Genomic DNA, 19,173 nt, shown 5'->3' with positions numbered 1-19,173 from the left:
TCTGCTGTCATTTACTATGTTACTCTGTTTATCCAAAATTCTAAAAAACTGAAAAGCTCTAAAAACATTGTTGCATTACTAATTTGTATAAAGAAAGGTTACTTTTACAATCAAAAGTGAAAAACCTGGCCCCAAAATCACTTTAAAGACTTCACTCTACACTGACAGTACACTTCTCCCTCCGTATTCGCCGCGATAGGGGATTAACAAATACAGAAAAACCGCAAATAACTTTTTCAAATGTTATTCAGTTTTCTATTAAAAACCATCGTGAATATGGTGAAACCGCGAGCAACATGGTGTGAGAGGCAAAACACGGTGAAGAAAGTGCTGGGAATCGGCGATTTTCTCTGTAAACGCTTGGAATCAGCGATTTCTCTATGCAAGCTGATGTCATTTGGGGGGAGGAGCCAGCAAGCTAAAACCCATGTATAATCGAAACCGCGAATACGGAGGGAGAAGTGTAGCTCTTACCTTTTCATCTTACCTCACATTGGTGTACCTCTGAGGTGTTAAATTTTTTTTTTTTTTTCATAAAATACTATAACAATCAACATCTCAATAATAACAATTCTAATAATAAAAATTCTTATAATAAAACAGTAAAACTATCAAATCTCATCCCCTCTCTGTCACCTTTTGGCCAGATGTGATTTACAATTCTTTTTTTTTTTTTTTCTGCTTCTTCAGTGCCCTTAAGTAAAATTTCTGGACACAGTAGAGGAAAAGGATTGGGACTTGTATACCACCTTTTTGTAATTTTACAACTATAGGCTCCTTTTACAAAGCCGCGCTAGGGCCTTTAAGCGCGGAAAAGCGAACGCTAAATTGCCCCCCGCGCTAGCCGCTACCACCTCCTTTTGAGCAGGCGGTAGATTTTCGGCTAGCGTGCACTAAAACCGCTAGCATTACCTTCGTGAAAGGCGCCCTATGTTCAAAGCAGTTTACATTCAGGTACTTAAGCATTTCCCCTGTCTGTCCTGGCAGGCTCACAATCTGTCTAATGTTCCTGGGGCAAATGGAGGGGATTAAGTGACTTGGCCAGAGTCAGAAAGAGCAGAACAGGGTTTGAACCCACAACCACTTAAGCCACACTCTCCTCCAAGGCCTTGGCGTGTCGAGAAATATCCGCATCAGCTAAACACTTTCTGAAAACTGACCTGTAACTGACTTGTGCAAAAAAAAAAAAAAATAGGAAACACAATTTAAATGCATCTGTGCAATCTAGGCAATGGTATGGCATATGCTGAAACCAGCATGTGGCACGTGAATTAGCGCAAGTTAACTCGCAGCACAATCAGGTGCCAACAGCTAACACCGTGACTTCATGTTTAGCTCTTAATGAGACAGGAAATGGGTGTGGACTGTACCATGCAATTAACACCCAGTGACTCACCGTATGTAAACTTTTATTGCAATAGTCCGTGCATATTGCAAAATGCCACCTTAATGGGTGGCAATAAGTATATCCGTGTTATTTGCAACCAGTGGCATAGCAAGGGGGGAGTGGGAAGACAGAATGCCCTGGGCACTAAGTTTGCAGGGGCGCTGGCACTTCTCCTCCCCTACACCCACCCCCCCACAACACTACCGGATAGGATAGATCTCTGAAGGGCAACCCCTGTCACTACCTCTTCAAATCTTCGCCAGCAGTGAGCAGGATGTTCTACTCACTGTTCACGCTGGCCTTGTCCCTCACTCTGACGTAACTTCCTGTTTGCAGGACCAGGAAGTGACATCAGAAGGAAGGCCCAGCCAGCACAAGCAGCAGGTATTCCAGACTGCTTGCTGCAGGCAAAAGTGTGAAGAGGTACCGGGGGCAATGTCAGAGCGGTGGGGAACAGCAGGGAGGGTGCAGCCATGCCAGAGAGGTGGGGAAGAGCACATCGGGAGGGGGAGGTTAACCTGGGGCAACGATGCCAGGCACTTCTGCCCTGGATGCCAACTTCTCTCGCTATGCCACTGCTTGCAATACATAGAAACTGGGTGAGTGCAGTTACATGTCCCATGACATATAAGTGCACTATGAACTATTCTTTAAAGGAGCACAGAAGTGCTACAGCTGATAACTGCAAGGGGGCATACACGAGCGCAGATCACAGGAGGGGCATGGGTGTGTCTTGAACTTACATGAGTAATTTATAGAATACTATAAGCTAAACATGTTGCATGCCACATCTGCCACTGACCTGGCACATGGATGCACCTATATTTCAAGGTGCCAATTCGGGTGTACGCTAGTATTCTATAATGCTACCTTTAACAACAGACTGAAGGAAAACTTCCCAAGCTAGTTGTTTTGCAAGTTCATTATGGGGGAAATATTGAATGGTGCCGTATTTAAAAACTAAACAAGGAAACAAAAATAAACCACTGTAGAAACACCTGGACCACAATAAAGATTTTGGTGCCCGGAGACCCTAAATTTTAAACTATCCTCCATTTCTCACTAAAACAGATACTCTTATTTACTATGCCAAGCTGTTTATGTGGAAATTTACATACTCTAACACAGAAATATGCTGGCACAGATAAAGGCCAAATGGCCCATCTAGTCTGCCCATCCACAGCAACCATGATCTCTAAGAGATCCCAAGTGCCTATCCCACGCTTTCTTGAATTCAGACACAGTCTCTGTCTCCACCACCTCTACCGGGAGACTGTTCCACACATCTACGATCCTTTCTGTAAAAAACTATTTCCTTAGACTTCATCCTATGCCCTCTCATTCCAGAGCTTCCTTTCAAATGAAAAAGACTCGACTCATGTGGGCATTTACGCCATGTAGGTATTTAAACATCTCTCAAGAAAAAAACTAAGAGTAATAGAAAAAAAATCCCAAAATTTAACTACAAAATATTACTCGCCAGAGATGGGTTACACTCCCCCGATTAACCATTTCACAAACCAGTGGAGAAAAAGCCTCAAAAATTTCAATGCAGCAGTAAACAACTTCAATACTGTTTAAAATCCAAGCTGCTTATGTACTATCACTGGCAAAAAAAAACTCCCACCACCACCACCATTATCAAAAGGGTAATATGCCCATCACTGTGAAACAGGAAAAGCAAAAAAAAAGTTTTACTTAGCTTGGGACCATGGTCTGAAATGCCGTGCTGTACTGGTAGAAAATGTCTAGCCAGACTGTAGATGAAAACACCATGGCACCGTTTAGATGCTTCAAAGCAGGTTTGGATAGGTTCCTAGAGGATAAGGGGATTGAGGGGTACAGATAGGAGTTGAGATAGGTTAGAGGAATAGTCAGGGACCATTGCACAGGTGATGGGCCTGGAGGGCCGCTGCGGGAGCGGACCGCTGGGTGGGATGGACCACTGGTCTGACCCAGCGGAGGCAAATCATTATCTTCTTATGCTCTTAATCCAGAATCCATGCCCAATCCTCCAACAAGTGCCTCTCAAAGGGTTTCTCAGGGAATTACCCTTTTGATAATTACATTTCAGTGGTGGTGGAGTGTTTTTTTTGCCAGTGATAGTACATAAGCAGCTTGGACTTTAAACAGTATTGAAGTTGTTTACTGCTGCATTGAAATTTTTGAGGCTTTTTCTCCACTGGTTTGTGACATGGTTATCGGAGGAATGTAACCCATCTCTGGTGAGTAATATTTTGTAGTTAAATTTTGGGATTTAAACATCTCTATCATATCTCCCCTCTTCCGCCGTTCCTCCAAAGTATACATATTGAGCTCTTTAAGTCTGTCCCCCATACGCCTTCCTCCGGACCATCCTTTTTATATCTTTTTGAAGGTGTGGCCTCCAGAATTGGAGACAGTGTATGCTAACAGTTAACCTAATTGCCAGGTTGAGTAGCCCATTAGAGGGAAGGGCCCTTGAACAGGTCTTCCAAATGTTCAAAAGAGTAAAGGTTGGCTTATCTCAGCCAAGCAGAATACCTAGACACATGGTGATCACTCCCTCCTTCCCTGGGCCTCCTTTAACCCAACCCTGGCCCTGCCTTTTATACTTCCTGGCAGCTGCCTTCCTTGCTCCACCCCTCCCATTTCACTTTCCCCTTGGGAAGGGCTATGGCAATTGAAGCGGACCTGATGCCAGCAGGGGGGGGAATGGTAGTCTATCGTCTCCCTCGCACGGCTGTTAACGGCAAGCGCAATGAGAGCAAGTTACACCAGCATTCTATAATGGAATCTGAGCTGCCGGATGCTGGTTTCTCACCATGCAACTCCAAGGCACCCACAACAAGGCGTCCATCTATAGAACTTCCACTCTAGCAAAGCTCTGCCAAACACTGTATTCCTTCCCTTGGCTAGTAGTCGTACAACATCACTCCTTGCAAGCTCTTTGCTCCTCAGCTGTCACCAAGGCCCCTGAAACTGAAAACCCAGATTTACTTTATAAAATTCCATACCCTTTCCCACCCTGCTGACAAATGCCATTGATGGGACGATGCTATTTGCAACCTAAGGCCAAAACGCTGTTATATGAACAGGTGGCTCCAGAACCTAAAAGCAAACACTGGGATAGATGCATCCAAGGTTATTTTATTTAATTCATTACAAATTCAAAACTCAAAGGGGAATATCAAAACAGAAAAAAGCTAGAATCCCCAAATATAAACTAAGAAAGGTAGGCAGTACTGCACACAAACCAGCCGTTGCCCCAAAATTAGGTCAAAGCAATAATGGCAATGTATATAATTAAATTATTAAATATTAAAGGTGAGGCCTCAGTGCTATAGTAAAAGCTATGGTGTCCTGATTATCAGCTATGGTGCCCTGATTACCAGTACTCCTGGCTTACCCTCAATATTTAATAATTTAATTATATACATTGGCATTATTTTGGGGCGACGGCTGGTTCATGTGCAGTGCTGTCTACCTTTCTTAGTTTATATTTGGGGGATTCTAGCTTTTTTCTAGTACAGGGGTAGGCAATTCCGGTCCTGGAGAGCCGGAGCCAGGTCAGGTTTTCAGGATCTCCACCATAAATATGCATGAGATAGATTTGCATCTCAAAGAGGCAGTGCATGCAAATCCATCTCATACATATTCATTGTGGATATCCTGAAAACCTGACCTGGCTCCGGCTCTCGAGGACCCGAATTGCCTACCCCTGCCCTAATAGAAAGATGACTATGCATTCACTAATGAAGCTCTCTCTCAGTATGATGAATGGGTAAAAATGTTGGGGCAAAATTAAAAACTTCCTCCCCGTGGCTAATAATTACATACCGTCTTTTGTGTGAATTTCTTCCGAAAGGCAGTTAGTAAAACCCTAATAATTAAATGCTTAAGAAAACGGGAGTTTCAACTTGCTTAGTACATTCTGACCTCATGTTTTGCTTCCTGAGTAGATTTAAACTGAGCCACCTAAAACTCAGAGGCAGGCATGAGATAATTTATTTAAATTAACCCGAGAGAAAGAACACTTTTGTTGTTATTCAACTTGCTGAACAGGTTATTCAACTGGGCCCCAAGCTTCCTTCAGCCCTGCTCTCTACTTACCACATAAATTATTATTCCCCACTGCCCACCCTCCCAGCAGAGGGGCAATATAGTTAATACCAGGTGGGACGTCTACGGTCTGTGTCCGGTATGTGGCAGGATAGACTGGGATGGGGTGGGTTTTGACGGTGCCTCAGTGCCTGGGAATTGGGACCCGTGTAGGGCAAATTTTTTTTTTTTTTTTTTTAACAGTCGGAGCCCTGAACATGGCAAGGATGGATCAGGAGGAAACATGTATATTTTATACCACATTTATATCCTCTGAGCAGAGGTCTTGCATATCATGGGGGGAGGGCAAGTTTCATTAAAAATTTGATTTGATCGTTTATCTCGGTTTACGACGCGATATACAATTTAAATTTTTTTTTTAAAAAAAAGGAAATGGGTACATTTTAATACAAAGTATAGTCAATAAAAGAACACAGAGACATAAGGCTCCTTTTACTAAGCTGCGATAGCGTTTTTCGCGCGTGCAGAATTGCCGCGCGTGCTAAACCCGCGCTACGTGGCTAGAACTAACGCCAGCTCAATGCTGGCGTTAGCGTCTAGAGCGCGCTAAAACCGCTATCAAAGCTTAGTAAAAGGAGCCCACAGACTGGCACAAAAGAAAGGAGGGGAGGAAAAAAAATATTTTATAGAAAAAGGAACATTTAAGGTAAGAACAGCAAGGAGGGGATTAGTGCATAAAATTAAAATTTATGTCAGAGAGGACTTATAGACATCTTATAGTGGAATTTAGCAGGTAAAATATTGGTTCTACATCGCCTTAAGAACATAAGCAATGCCTCTGCTGGGTCAGACCTGAGGTCCATCGTGCCCAGCAGTCCGCTCACACGGCGGCCCAACAGGTCCAGGACCTGTGCAGTAATCCTCTATCTATACTCCTCTATCTCCTTTTCCAGCAGGAAATTGTCCAATCCTTTCTTGAACCCCAGTACCGTACTCTGCCCTATTACGCTCTCTGGAAGCGCATTCCAGGTGTCCACCACACGTTGGGTAAAGAAGAACTTCCTAGCATTCGTTTTGAATCTGTCCCCTTTCAATTTTTCTGAATGTCCTCTTGTTCTTTTATTATTCAAAAGTTTGAAGAATCTGTCCCTCTCTACTCTCTCTATGCCCTTCATGATCTTGTAAGTCTCTATCAAATCCCCTCTAAGTCTCCTCTTCTCCAGGGAAAATAATCCCAGTTTCTCCAATCTCTCAGCATATGAAGGTTTTTCATACCTGGGAAGACTGGATGGACCACGTAAGTCTTTATCTGCTTCCATTTACCATGTACCTGCTCTATGAACTCCACAAAGGCGGACTAAAACCCACCGCCTCTCGTGACACGACATACAACTCTGCAAAGTGGGCGAGTCACGTCTTTGCTCTGTATGATATTTTACTTCAGGCGAACAGCGGGATAGAGAAGGAAAATGATCTTAAAACACCTGGAAGCTTAAGCGTCAGCCTTCAGAATAGCTCTTTCTGGTCTCTCCCACATCCCCCCTTTCCCAAAAGAGAAACCTAGCCAAGTCAGCCAGTCTCACCTGTTGAAGCATTTCTTCGGTGGCATTTAGCTTCAGATGGTGCTCTTCCACGCAGGTTTCCAGGTCCCGGATCTTCTCTCCCTGGGCTTCCACCTGGTCAGTGAGGACACTCACCTGCATGCCAGAAAACAAGTACAAGGGTTACGAGACTGCATGCCCACATTCTGCAAGCCAACGCTTAGGAGCTAGGGCAGCCCGGGAGCTCATTTTCACACATCGGCTCTTCTCCATTTACTGCTCAAGAGTAATAACATCAAACTCTGCTTCCGCCCTGCGTGTACAGATAATCGGAGTTCCTGCCTGACGATCTGTTTGCGCTCACTGCACCTTTGTTCTCTAGAGCCTTTGCTGCTTTTTCTCTCCTGGATGGCCCTGTGAAAGTCGACAAGGACACCGGCCTGTTTTCAGACTTATAAAAGGATTACAAAGAGGCACAGGACAGTTATTACGGAAGTGGTGCTACGAGTGGCCTGCTCTTTTGGTGTTCCATAAAACAAAAAAACAAAAAACCCACCAAACACATAGAGCTGGTTTACAGGGACCCAGCCAAAAACCTTATTGCTCACAGCTTGCCAGCAATAATGCTTCCTGAGAGCGTGAAAGAATGCAATGCGTTCAGGGCATGTTAAAGCACCAACTAAGCCCCATTTCTGAAATGTTTCCAAAGCTTCACAAGCTATAACATGAAGGGAAACAGTGAAACTACAGAAATGGAATTACACAGCTCAGCACAAGATTAGAAAACAGTTCAAAAATATACTAAAAGCGCTGAAAGGGATGAAAACTTCTTGACACCATACAGTATTGCATATAGTGGAAGCTTTAATGCTTACCCTATACCAGGGATCGCAAAGTCTCTCCTCGAGGGCCAGAATCCAGTCGGGTTTTCAGGATTTCCCCCATGAATATGCATTGAAAGCAGTGCATGCACATAGATCTCATGCATATTCATTGGGGAAATCCTGAAAACCCGACTGGATTGCGGCCCTCAAGGACCGGAGTTGCCCATGTTTGGTCTTGTCCAGTCGTCTCCAAAGTCCCTCCTCGAGGGCCGGAATCCAGTCGGGTTTTCAGGATTTCCCAATGAATATGCATTGAAAGCAGTGCGTGCACATAGATCGCATGCATGTTCATTGGGGAAATCCTGAAAACCCGATTGGTCCGGAATTGCCCATGTCTGTTCTAGACCAGGGATCTCAAAGTCCTTCCTTGAGGGCCGCAATCCAGTCGGGTTTTCAGGATTTCCCCAATGAATATGCATTGAAAGCAGTGCATGCACATAGATCTCATGCAGATTCATTGGGGAAATCCTGAAAACCCGACTGGATTCCGGCCCTCAAGGACCGGAGTTGCCCATGTTTGGTCTTTTCCAGTTGTCTCCAAAGTCCCTCCTCGAGGGCCGCAATCCAGTCGGGTTTTCAGGATTTCCCAATGAATATGCATTGAAAGCAATGCGTGTACATAGATCTCATGCATATTCATTGGGGAAATCCTGAAAACCCGACTGGATTCCGGCCCTCAAGGACCGGAGTTGCCCATGTTTGGTCTTGTCCAGTCGTCCCCAAAGTCCCTCCTCGAGGGCCGCAATCCAGTTGGGTTTTCAGGATTTCCCCAATGAATATGCATTGAAAGCAGTGCATGCACATAGATCTCATGCATATTCATGGAGGATATCCTGAAAACCCGACTGGATTCCGGCCCTCAAGGACCGGAGTTGCCCATGTTTGGTCTTCTCCAGTCGTCTCCAAAGTCCTTCCTTGAGGGCCACAATCCAGTCAGGTTTTCAGGATTTCCCCAATGAATATGCATTGAAAGCAGTGCATGCACATAGATCTCATGCAGATTCATTGGGGAAATCCTGAAAACCCGACTGGATTGCGGCCCTCAAGGAGGGACTTTGAGACCCCCTGCACATACTTCCTTTATATTTAGGCCCTCTTTTACTAAGGTGCGCTAATCGATTTAGCGCATCCTAACGCGTGCATTTTAGTCTTTGGACACGTCAGCATTTAGAGCACACTAATTGAATTAGCGTGCACTAAACGCTGACGCGTCCACAGACTAACATGCACGCTTTAGTGTTTAGCGTGCGTTCATCGGTTAGGGCACCTTAGTAAAAGAAGGGGTTAGTAGTTTTACTTTTAGATCACAGAAAAAAAATTTAACCCCCCCTCCCCCCCAAAGATATTTAGCCCATGGTGGTCAGTGTTTTGGGAGGTGTTTGGTTTTTTTTTTTAATGCGTCCACTGTGAATTTTTTGTAATGAACATTCAGTTCCAGTATCCAGTCAATATCCGGGTATAACGACCACTGTTACGTGCCCGGGTGTCCATGGTATTCAGACCAGTACTCAGATCTAGGTTTCCTTTAAGCGGGAAGCTACACAACTTTCTACATCAGTGTTTTTCAACCTTTTTACACCTATGGACCGGCAGAAATAAAATAATTATTCTGTGGACCGGCATCGGTCCATGGACCGGCGGTTGAAGAACACTGGGCTACGTCGTGGGCCAGACCCCACCCATCTCTACCCAATGTCCACCCCAGACTCCACCCCCATAATAGTACTAATTGCACCTTGCACGTCCCGCGTCTCATCTGGAAGCCGTCCCTCTGACGTTGCAACGTCAGAAAGAAGGCTTCCGGTTCAGGCGCAGGATGCCTGTAGGAGCCACTTCCCGTGGCTTTGTGCACTGAATCAGTGAGGAAGAGGGAGTTGGCTCAAAGATAACGCCACATCGATCGCTCCGTGGACCGGCGGTTGAAGAACACTGTTTTGGGCCTGATGCACGTACTGGCCCTGTGAACCGGCAGGAAATTTCTGTGGACCGGCACTGGTCCATGGACCGGTGGTTGAAGAACACTGTTCTACATCACTCCTAAAGCCGACGGCTTTAGGAGTGATGTAGAAAAGTTGTGTAGCTTCCCCATTACCTTGACAAAGAAAGCAAAACGCGTTGGTTAAGGGGGATTTACATCGACGGCTGAAAAGCTAAGTTATTAAATTAAATGTTGAATATATAAACCGAGTCATGAAATTCACTTATGAAATTAACTTCTGGAAGTATTTAATGATGTTGTGATAAGTTTTGAAAAGAACTAAAATAATATGAGGATAAAAAGTGTGCCCTCGGGAAGAATGAGGAATTAAACCCCAGTGAGCTATGCTGCTCAGAGGGTGGTCTGACATCCCACCGGCACTTATACCAGTTTATTTTGATTAACATTGGACTGATTTCTATGAATTTTTGAGAACACTGCTAATAGAAAAGACGTAGAAAAGTAGAGAAGATGGTCCTTTAAGCGGAGCACATGAACTATTGCTCATAGTTTCTAGGAGTGTCGCTCACAAAAATACTTGCAAATCTGGTTTTTGGAACCTGCCCACACGAAAAAAAAAAATCAGTTTTAGAACTTGTCGCTCACAGGAAAAAAGAAGGTGCATGCAACCGGACAATCCTTAAAGGGTAAAGACACTTTAATGGAGCTTTTTCAATGCATATAAATTTTGATTTAATTAACACGAATAAAAAAAAGAAAAAACAAACATCATTATTGGTCACAAAACCCCCGTTTGTTTTTTTCTTTTTTTATTCGTGTTAATTAAATCAAAATTTATGTGCATCGAAAAAGCAAACTTATAGGATCGATAACAGGCAGTATCGGTGTGATTTTCCTAAATGATTCTCATTAGTTTTAAATGAAACCTTTTCACATTTAACTCCTAAAGTCGGCCATTAAATGACAAAGATAGCACTGAGCTTGCTCCCGACGGAACTTTGGCCTGTGCGTTTCACTGCTAAACGGCTTCTTCAGGGGAAGAGCTTATTCGACAATGTAAAGTCGAGGCTGTTTTTACCGATCAATTCATTCAAAAGCCAACTGCATAATGGTTTTTCAATGCACATAAAAAAAGAAAAAAACAAACAAACTGGGGTTTTGTGACTAATAATAATGTTCATGGCCCCATTAAAGTGTTTTTGCTTTTAACACTTTAAAACGCTTGGGCGTTTGAGGTCTTTCCCCAGTTAGCTTTACAATGGAATTAAAATCGGAAGCATTAATAACATATCCGTAATTGTCTTGCCTTTTGGTCATTTTTTGGATATTTGATATTTTCCATTGACAACTTTGGAATTATTCAATCCTTATAGGGTGCATTATAAGAGACCCTTTTATTAAGATGTACTAAGACAGTGGCTTAGTAAGGGGGGGGCAGGGGGATCCATCCCAGGCACCATCTTGGAGTGGGGGCCGGCATCTGTCATCCTTTCTGCTCCCCTCCCTGCTCCTTCCTGACACTCCCCCCCCCCCCATTCCCTTCCCTCGTACTGCTTTAATTTTCCCAGCATGAGCAGTGCCATGAACTTGCTGCCCATGTCAGTGTCAGCTCTCTCTGATGTCACTTCCTGGTCCTGCTCCTAGGAAGAATCAAGATGACATGAGCAGCAAGTTCGTAATGCTGCTCGCCCTAGGAAAATTAAAGAGGTATGGGGAAAGAAAAGGGGGTGCCACCCACCCTCGATATGCCACTGCGCTAAGACATGGGCTTACTATGTTTTAATGTGGGATTCTCCCATGCTTATTTCTACCGCATCCCTAAAATAGGGCTTTTTTTTTTTTTTTTTTTTTTGCAGGGCGCCTGCTAATTTTTCCATTAGTGCTCAGAACCTGTAAAAATAACGTGAGAGCACTTAGGAGGCACTACAAGGCACCAAGTGCTCCTGCGTAAGTCTGAGTTATCCAGTTAATGCATGCAAGCTGGATAATACTTCCACACCCATTAACATAAGAATATAAGAACTGCCTTACTGGGATAGACCAAAGGTCCACCGTTTCCAACAGTGGCTAACCCAGGTTCCAAGTACCTGGCAGAAACCCAAAAAACAGTAGCAACATTCCAAAGCTGAGATTGTGATGTCATAATGCCTCATTCCACCAATGCCTAAGAGCCAACCTCATCAGTGATGTCACAATGGCTTGATGGTCCTATACTTGGCTCACATAAGAATTGCTGTACTTGGAGAGACTGAAGGTCCATCAAGCCTGGTATCCCAAGTATCAAGCTAGATCCCAAGTAGTAAAACAGATTTTATGCTGCTTATCCTAGGAATAAGCAGTGGATTTCCCCAAGCCACCCATTACCCCCCCACACCCCATCCCCCAATATTTTTAAAATATAAACAGCGCACGATCCTGTCAGGTGAATGACTACAAAACATGTTAAAGCATTTTGCAGTAAGTCTTTTTCCCCCTGCATTATACACACACTAGTGCTTAATGCAGTCTAAGCTCAGCCTTTCTGCCCGGCAGTTACCCAGTTAGCAGATTAAATAACACTTCCAGATGCAGGACTTATTTGGGCAGGAGACACTCCTACCCAATAATCAACCCCAACATTTACTTCCCAGCACAAACATTTTTAGATGTAAAAACCATTAGACTAAACAAATATTAAATAAAGTGAAACAACTTGTTTAACAACTAATCAAAAAAGTAACTCATCCAGTCTACCAGGGCAATGGACAAAACAGTCCAAAATAAAACTAAATTGTAAGCCCATAAAACCAGCATTGAAAAAGGCTTTTCACTTTAAAGTAAGAATTCATTCAGCTCATATCGGCTATTTGTCTTTTTTTTTCCAGGCTTTCTCATTTCCAGTAGACTAAGTTTTAGCATTCATTAAGCATGTCTGTTAGATGTCCTAGAGCAGGGCTGCCCAAGTCCGGTCCTTGAGATCTACGGGCAGGCCAGGTTTTCAGGATATCCACAATGAGAGATCTGCATACCAAGAAGGCAGTGCAGGCAAATCTCTCTCATGCATATTCATTGTGGATATCCTGAAAACCTGGCCTGCCAGTAGATCTCGAGGACCGGACTTGGGCAGCCCTGTCCTAGAGGTTAGAAACTTAAGGAGCTCCTTTTTTGAAGAGTGGGTTGGTTGTTGTTTTTTTTTGTACAATTACCGTATTTGCCGGCGTATAAGACGACTGGGCGTATAAGACAACCCCCCAACTTTTAATTAAAATATAGAGTTTTGTTATATACTCGCCGTATAAGACTACCCCTTCTTCCGCACACCTTCTCTACCGCCCCGGGTGCAGCACAGCCGGCCAGGTCCCCTTACTTTTGTGGCACTTCCCCGACCGACCGATAACAGCCCGGGTCCGACAAACCTCCCTGCCCTTAACCGCGAATCTAAATTACCTTCTTACAGCTGCTGTAAGAAGGTAATTTAGATTCGCGGCTACAGGGCAGGGAGGATTGTCGGACCCGGGCTGTTATCGGTCGGTCGGGGAAGTGCCACAAAAGTAAGGGAACCTGGCCGGCTGTGCTGCAACCGGGGCGGGGCGGGCCGCTCCTCTCCTTTGGTAGCCACTCGAACCGCGAGGCTACTCTCCTTCTCCTTATCTGCCCTGCCTGCAGCACAGAGCCGAACGGAAGTCTTCCCGACGTCAGCGCTGACGTCGGAGGGAGGGAGGGCTTTGTTTAAGCCCTCCCTCCCCTCCGACGTCAGCGTTGACGTCGGGAAGACTTCCGTTCGGCTCTGTGCTGCAAGCAGAGAAGGTAGGGAGAAGAAGAGCCGCGTACATCCAGAAGACTGAGCATCCAGCCCCGCAGGAGCCCCGCGACCCTCGGAGGCGTCCCCATGGGATCCCCGCGACCCTAGGGGCGTCCCCGTGCAGCTCTCTAAACAGTACCCGGCGTATAAGACGACCCCCGACTTTGGGGAGGATTTTAAGGTACTGAAAAGTCGTCTTATACGCCGGCAAATACGGTATATATTGTGGGTCCATTTAGAATCAGGAGTGGAGCACACATGTTTTCACTGGGCCTGTAGGTAATACGGCTGAAAGCCAAACAAAGGGCTCCTTTTATCAAGCCGCGCTAGCGGGGTTAACACGCGTGACTTTTCATCACGCGCTAACCCCCGCACTGGCCAAAAAAACTACCGCCTGCTCAAGAGGAGGCGGTAGCGGCCAGCGCGGCCGGCGGTTTAACACGCGCTAGTACGTGCATTAAACCGCTAGCGCGGCTTGATAAAAGGAGCCCAAAGTTCAGAAGAAAAACAGGAGAAACTGCTTTCACAACAGTGAGGGGCACGAAAACAACGAAGGAGACCAGATGGTGCTCAATCCTTTTATTATAAAACAGACTCAACACGATCGTGTTTCGGCCCAAGGAGGCCTGCCTCAGGAGTCTTGATGTTAAATGATAAAACCATACATGTGTAAATCCATATGTCCAAGTGTTTCAATAAAACCTCTTTAAAAACACCAAACTAATGGCTGGCAGTAAATACAGCGAAAACCGCATAGTCTGTTTTATAATAAAAGGACTGAGCACCATCTGTTTACTGAATGAGCATCGCGGGCCCGGGCAGGCCGAGAAAAGCTCGCACTTGCGTTGTGCTTCACTCCGCCAAGGCATGGAGGCAGCTGTCCAGCGAGGGAGGGGTAGGAGATACAGCACAGGATCACCGGACCACCACAATTTAGAAAAAAAAGTACTGTGGGGTGTCTGCCTGCCTGCCTGCCTGGACCACTGGAATTTGGAACAAAGGTACCGGGGGTAGGCTGTCTGCCTGCCACTAGGCCTGCCATGTGCCCTGACCCTGTCCCGGCCTTCAACTAGACCACCAGAGAGGGGAAAGGGTACAGGGCACAGGGCAGGTAGGCAGGGTACACCATTTGCTTTAGAATTTTTTCTTGGTTTTTCCTCCTCTACACTAGGTGCGTCTTATGGTCAGGTGCATCTTATGGAGAGAAAAATATGGTACATTTCTAGTCTGTTTAAACCTAAGTAGTTTACAAAAATACATACATAGCTATCAAACAACACACAAGTCCTATAAACTCCTTGTAAACATTATTCCTTAAATAAAAGCTTCCATAAACATAGTAGTTTTCAAAACCTTTTTAAATTTCAGAATATCTGAAAGTGATTTCATTGATCCTGTCAATTTGTTCCATAAAACAATGGAAATCACAATTGCTCTCATATTTTCACAATGCATATGTACACGAAACAAAACCCTCCAAAACCTTCCCTTCAGACCTTAGTGCTCTGGGGGGTTGGTAAAGCGACAACACTTGTGTAGTAACACATATTCTTGTTTGAAGCTCCACCTCCAGTGAATGGTATTTGTGCCTTTTTCAGCTGCACATTCATACCATTTTTGAAAAATGAAGCACAGGATATCTCCAAATCATGAAAGCATGCACCGCTTACAGACATAAAACAGGCCACACAGTTTAAAGCTGTGGAAGGGAGAATGGAACAATTTCAAACCCAGGTTGCAATAAAGGTCCACCTCTACTTTCTAGCAGTCAAGGCATTTAGACTGCATCTGTAAACAGGAAAGTGTGTGTACCAATCTAGGCAAGCTATCCGGGGAGGGGGGAGAGGGAAAAATGCAAGTGAGCTTACATAATGATACAAAAATAGGATTCAAATCTCGCCACTGCTCCTTGTGATCTTGGGTAAGGCACTTTACTCCGCATTGCTGCAGACACAGGGAAATACCTACTGTACCTGAATGTTATTTATTTATTCAATTTTCTATACTGTTCTCCCAGAAGAGCTCAGAACGGTTTACATGAATTTATTCAGGTACTTAAGCATTTTTCCCTGTCTGTTCCGGCAAGCTCACAATCTATCTAATGTAGCCAGGGCAATGGGGGGGGGATTAAGTGACTTGCCCAAGGTCACAGGAGCAGCGTAAGTTTGAACCCACAACCTCAGGGTGCTGAGGCTGTAGCTTTAACCACTGTATCACTCAAGAAATCAAAATGTACTAGAAGTGAGCCAAATATAGGACAACCAAGCCATTGTGACATCACTGATGAGGTTGGCTCTTATTGGTGGAATGGGGCATTATGATGTCACAATACCAGGTTATCAGAGGCTGAAACTTTTCACACTATTTCTTTATTCCATTTTCTATACTGTTCTCCCAGGGGAGCTCAGAACGGTTTACATGCGTTTATTCAGGTACTCAAGCATTTTTCCCTGTCTGTCCCGGTGGGCTCACAATCTATCTAACGTACCTGGGGCAATGGGGGGATTAAGTGACTTGCCCAGGGTCACAAGAAGCAGCGTGGGTTTGAACCCACAACCTCAGGGTGATGAGGCTGTAGCTTTAACCACTGCGCCACACTCTGCTGCTACGGAAAATGCATACGCTAAATCCTAACAAATAAATAGATATATGACATAGAATTTCCATTGTGTGCTGGAAAGCAAATGTTGTTGCAGGTTGCAGTAAAAAAAAAATCTGCCTCTTGTGAACAAGCACAAGAAATAGCAAAGCTGCTGTTCCAAATACTGGGGTCCTTTTACTAAGGTGTGTTAGCTATTTTAGCGTGCCCTAAACGCTAACATGTCCATTATAGACTATGGACATGTTAGCGTTTAGTAAAAGGACCCCATTGTTGGAATCTGTAACCATGTTTAATCCATGAGCTACGGTCAATCGAACCTGCACAGAAAAATACATGATCTATTTCTTAAATACTTTAAAACAGGGATCTCAAAGTCCTTCCTTGAGGGCCGCAATCCAATAGGGTTTTCAGGATTTCCCCAATGAATATGCATTGAAAGCAGTGCGTGCATATGGATCTCATGCATATTCATTGGGGAAATCCTGAAAACCCGACTGGATTGCGGCCCTCAAGGAGGGACTTTGAGACCCCTGCTTTAAAACAATTTTCCATCTTCAGCATATTAGCAAATCCTTCTTTGGTTCCAATAAAGACTTTTGGTTTGTTTTTTTGTTGTTATTAGGTTTGTTTTTTGAGAGAGACAGGGGATGTGTTTGGTGGTATATCAAGCTGAATAAACCTTCATTGTGAAAAATACAGCAAGACATTCACAAATACTGTATAAACAAAATTAAAACCAAACATAACACATCTGGAAGTGATAAAATGTTAAGTGACAAATAAAAGTAATAATATTTAGAGGTCATTTCTTGCAAGACAGAGGAGCTTGACACTCCGATTGATTAGTTAATGAGTTGTCGTCTGGCACATGAATGTCCTCTGCACTTGGAAAATGCTCTAACAACACAGGGCAGAATATGTTTCTTATTACATGGTATATTAATATATTTGGTACCTGTAATACAAGAGATTCCTTATCGCCTTCCAGACGCGTCAGTCTTTCTTGATAGGTTTCATTATTCGCTGTCGAATGATTTACCTAATGATAAAACAAACAATTTATTAACATTCTTAGGGTTCAACAGTGGCGCCATCTATGGACAACTGAAGGCATGTTGGAGAAAATTATAGCGAAGAATATATCAATTATTTCTCAAGCTGACCTCTGAAAGGCTCTAGCCATCTGTCTTCATACTACTTGCTGCAAGCCTGAAGCAAAGTTAAGTACCCCTTTCAGGGGCAGATTCTCCAAACTGAAATCTGACTTTAAAGTGCTCACTAAACCGGTTCCAGCCGGTTTAGCGTGCATGTATTTTAGCGGTGGATTATCAAAATGGCTTACCGAGATCTTTTCCGAGTTTTCTAGCAGTCTTCGATACTGCCATGCAAATGTAGTACAACGAGGTCATTAATATTAAAATGATTACTCCGAGCAATTCTCTATAATTGCCAAGTGATTCTCTAACCTTGTTGTGCCACATTTGCTGCCAAAATTTACCTACATGTCTGAGCTGTCGTTGCCTTACTTTCTGATCAACGCCTGAGTGCAGATTGGCTCAGGCACTGACAGGAAAGTAAGGTTTGACAGCTCAGACCTCCCCCTTCCCAACACAACTTAATTAAAAAAACAAAAATAAATTGAAGATTGGCAGGAGAGATGCCCACTCCCTCCCACTGTCAAGTAATACCACTCCAACCCTCCCCCCCCTCACCCGGCAGCAGGAGAGATGCCCACTCTTTCCTGCCACCGTCAAACGATCCCCCTACCCAACACTCCCCTAGCAGCAGGAGAGATGCCCATTCACTCCTGCTGCCAAGCAACATACCCGCCAACAGCAGGAGAGGTGCCCCACGCCCACCACAACACAACTCCCCATGCCTCCAACGAACCCCTTGCTTAGAATGGCTGGCCAGAGGGATGCCGTACTTCCTCCTGCCAGCAGGTCCGCCTCTTCTAAATGGTAGGCCTTGCCCTCCCCAGGGAGAGGCCTAAGGCTCTGATTGGCTTAGGTTATTTAAGGCTCCTCCTTTGCCCCCTCCCCAGTGCATCCCAGGATGCACCAGGGAGGGGAAGGCCCACCATTTCGAAGAGAAAGGCCTGCTGACCAGAGGAAGTAAACATTCCTCCAGCCAGCCATCCTATGCAAAGTACAGGGGAGTGGGCTGGGGGTCATGAGAGACATGGGGGGGGTTGCATGGCGGCAGGAGGGAGTGGGTATCTCTCCCACTGCCAGGGGGGGTGTCAGGGGTTCCATTGCTTGGCAGCAGGAGAGAGTGGGCACCTCTCCCACTGCCGGGGGGGGGGGGGTCAGGTGGAGAGTCGCTTGACGGTGGCTGCGGGAGTAGGCATCTCTCCTGTTGCCGGGAGGATGTCAGAGGGGGTTTTGCTTGGCGGCAGGAGAGAGTAGGCATATCTCCCAATGCCGGCTCGTTTTGTTGTTTTTTTTTGTTCTATTCCCATAGACGTTTCCTTTAATTTTTTTTTTTTTTTTTTAACTTGGGTAAAAATCCCTCTGGATTAATGTAATGAATTCACTGAGATTTTTTTTCCCCCCCCCCCAAATGGCTTTCCCTGATATTACTAAGATAAACAATGAGTGCCTCCTTCGTGGTATCACAGGCTTTATTTCCATTATGTTCATTCTTGAAACACGTAATGGATTTGTTTGTGACTCAGAGTTGACAATGACTCTTCGGATTACAGCTTTCCGTTTATTTCTACCTATCTGCCCTGAACAGTGAGTTTACTTTAGAAATCTAAGCAGAGCTACAAGCACGCAGTGAAGTCGCTGCTTTGAAATAAGAGCTAAGGCTAATGTTTGTTTGGCTTTTACGAGATCTTTATTGGACAGTAACCATTGTTCTATGAAAATACGCATATTGTGGCTTGTAAAGGGATTCACCAAGTTCAATCCAAACTTAAAAGCAAATGATACCAGCTGAGCTAGATTACAGTTACAATGTAACATTTTTTAGAGTTGGTGATATCAAAGTTTAT

The 19,173-nt window shown here is 44.6% G+C and overlaps 1 protein-coding gene across 16 annotated transcripts in view; it reads right to left on the bottom strand.

Annotated features, from left to right (window-relative positions):
- Positions 1-19,173, bottom strand: part of PPFIBP2 (PPFIA binding protein 2) — a 201,343-nt gene that overhangs the window by 115,750 nt on the left and 66,420 nt on the right. For 15 of the 16 annotated variants that reach the window (XR_004537596.1, XR_004537597.1, XM_033928355.1 and 12 more), the window contains 2 exons: positions 17,131-17,214; positions 7,012-7,125 (listed from right to left, as the gene is read on the bottom strand). Coding sequence is in view for 14 of the 16 variants with exons in the window: in XM_033928355.1 (XP_033784246.1) it covers positions 7,012-7,125; positions 17,131-17,214 (198 nt within the window). In the remaining 2 variants the exon portion in view is untranslated. Of the gene's footprint in view, positions 1-7,011; positions 7,126-7,338; positions 7,504-17,130; positions 17,215-19,173 lie in introns of those variants that run through there. The other variant, XM_033928368.1, reaches the window with a different exon arrangement.

Source organism: Geotrypetes seraphini, chromosome 19, assembly GCF_902459505.1.
Source record: "Geotrypetes seraphini chromosome 19, aGeoSer1.1, whole genome shotgun sequence".
Lineage (NCBI taxonomy): Eukaryota > Metazoa > Chordata > Amphibia > Gymnophiona > Dermophiidae > Geotrypetes > Geotrypetes seraphini.
Note: the sequence above shows the minus strand (reverse complement) of the source record. Positions and strands in the feature narration are given on the sequence as shown.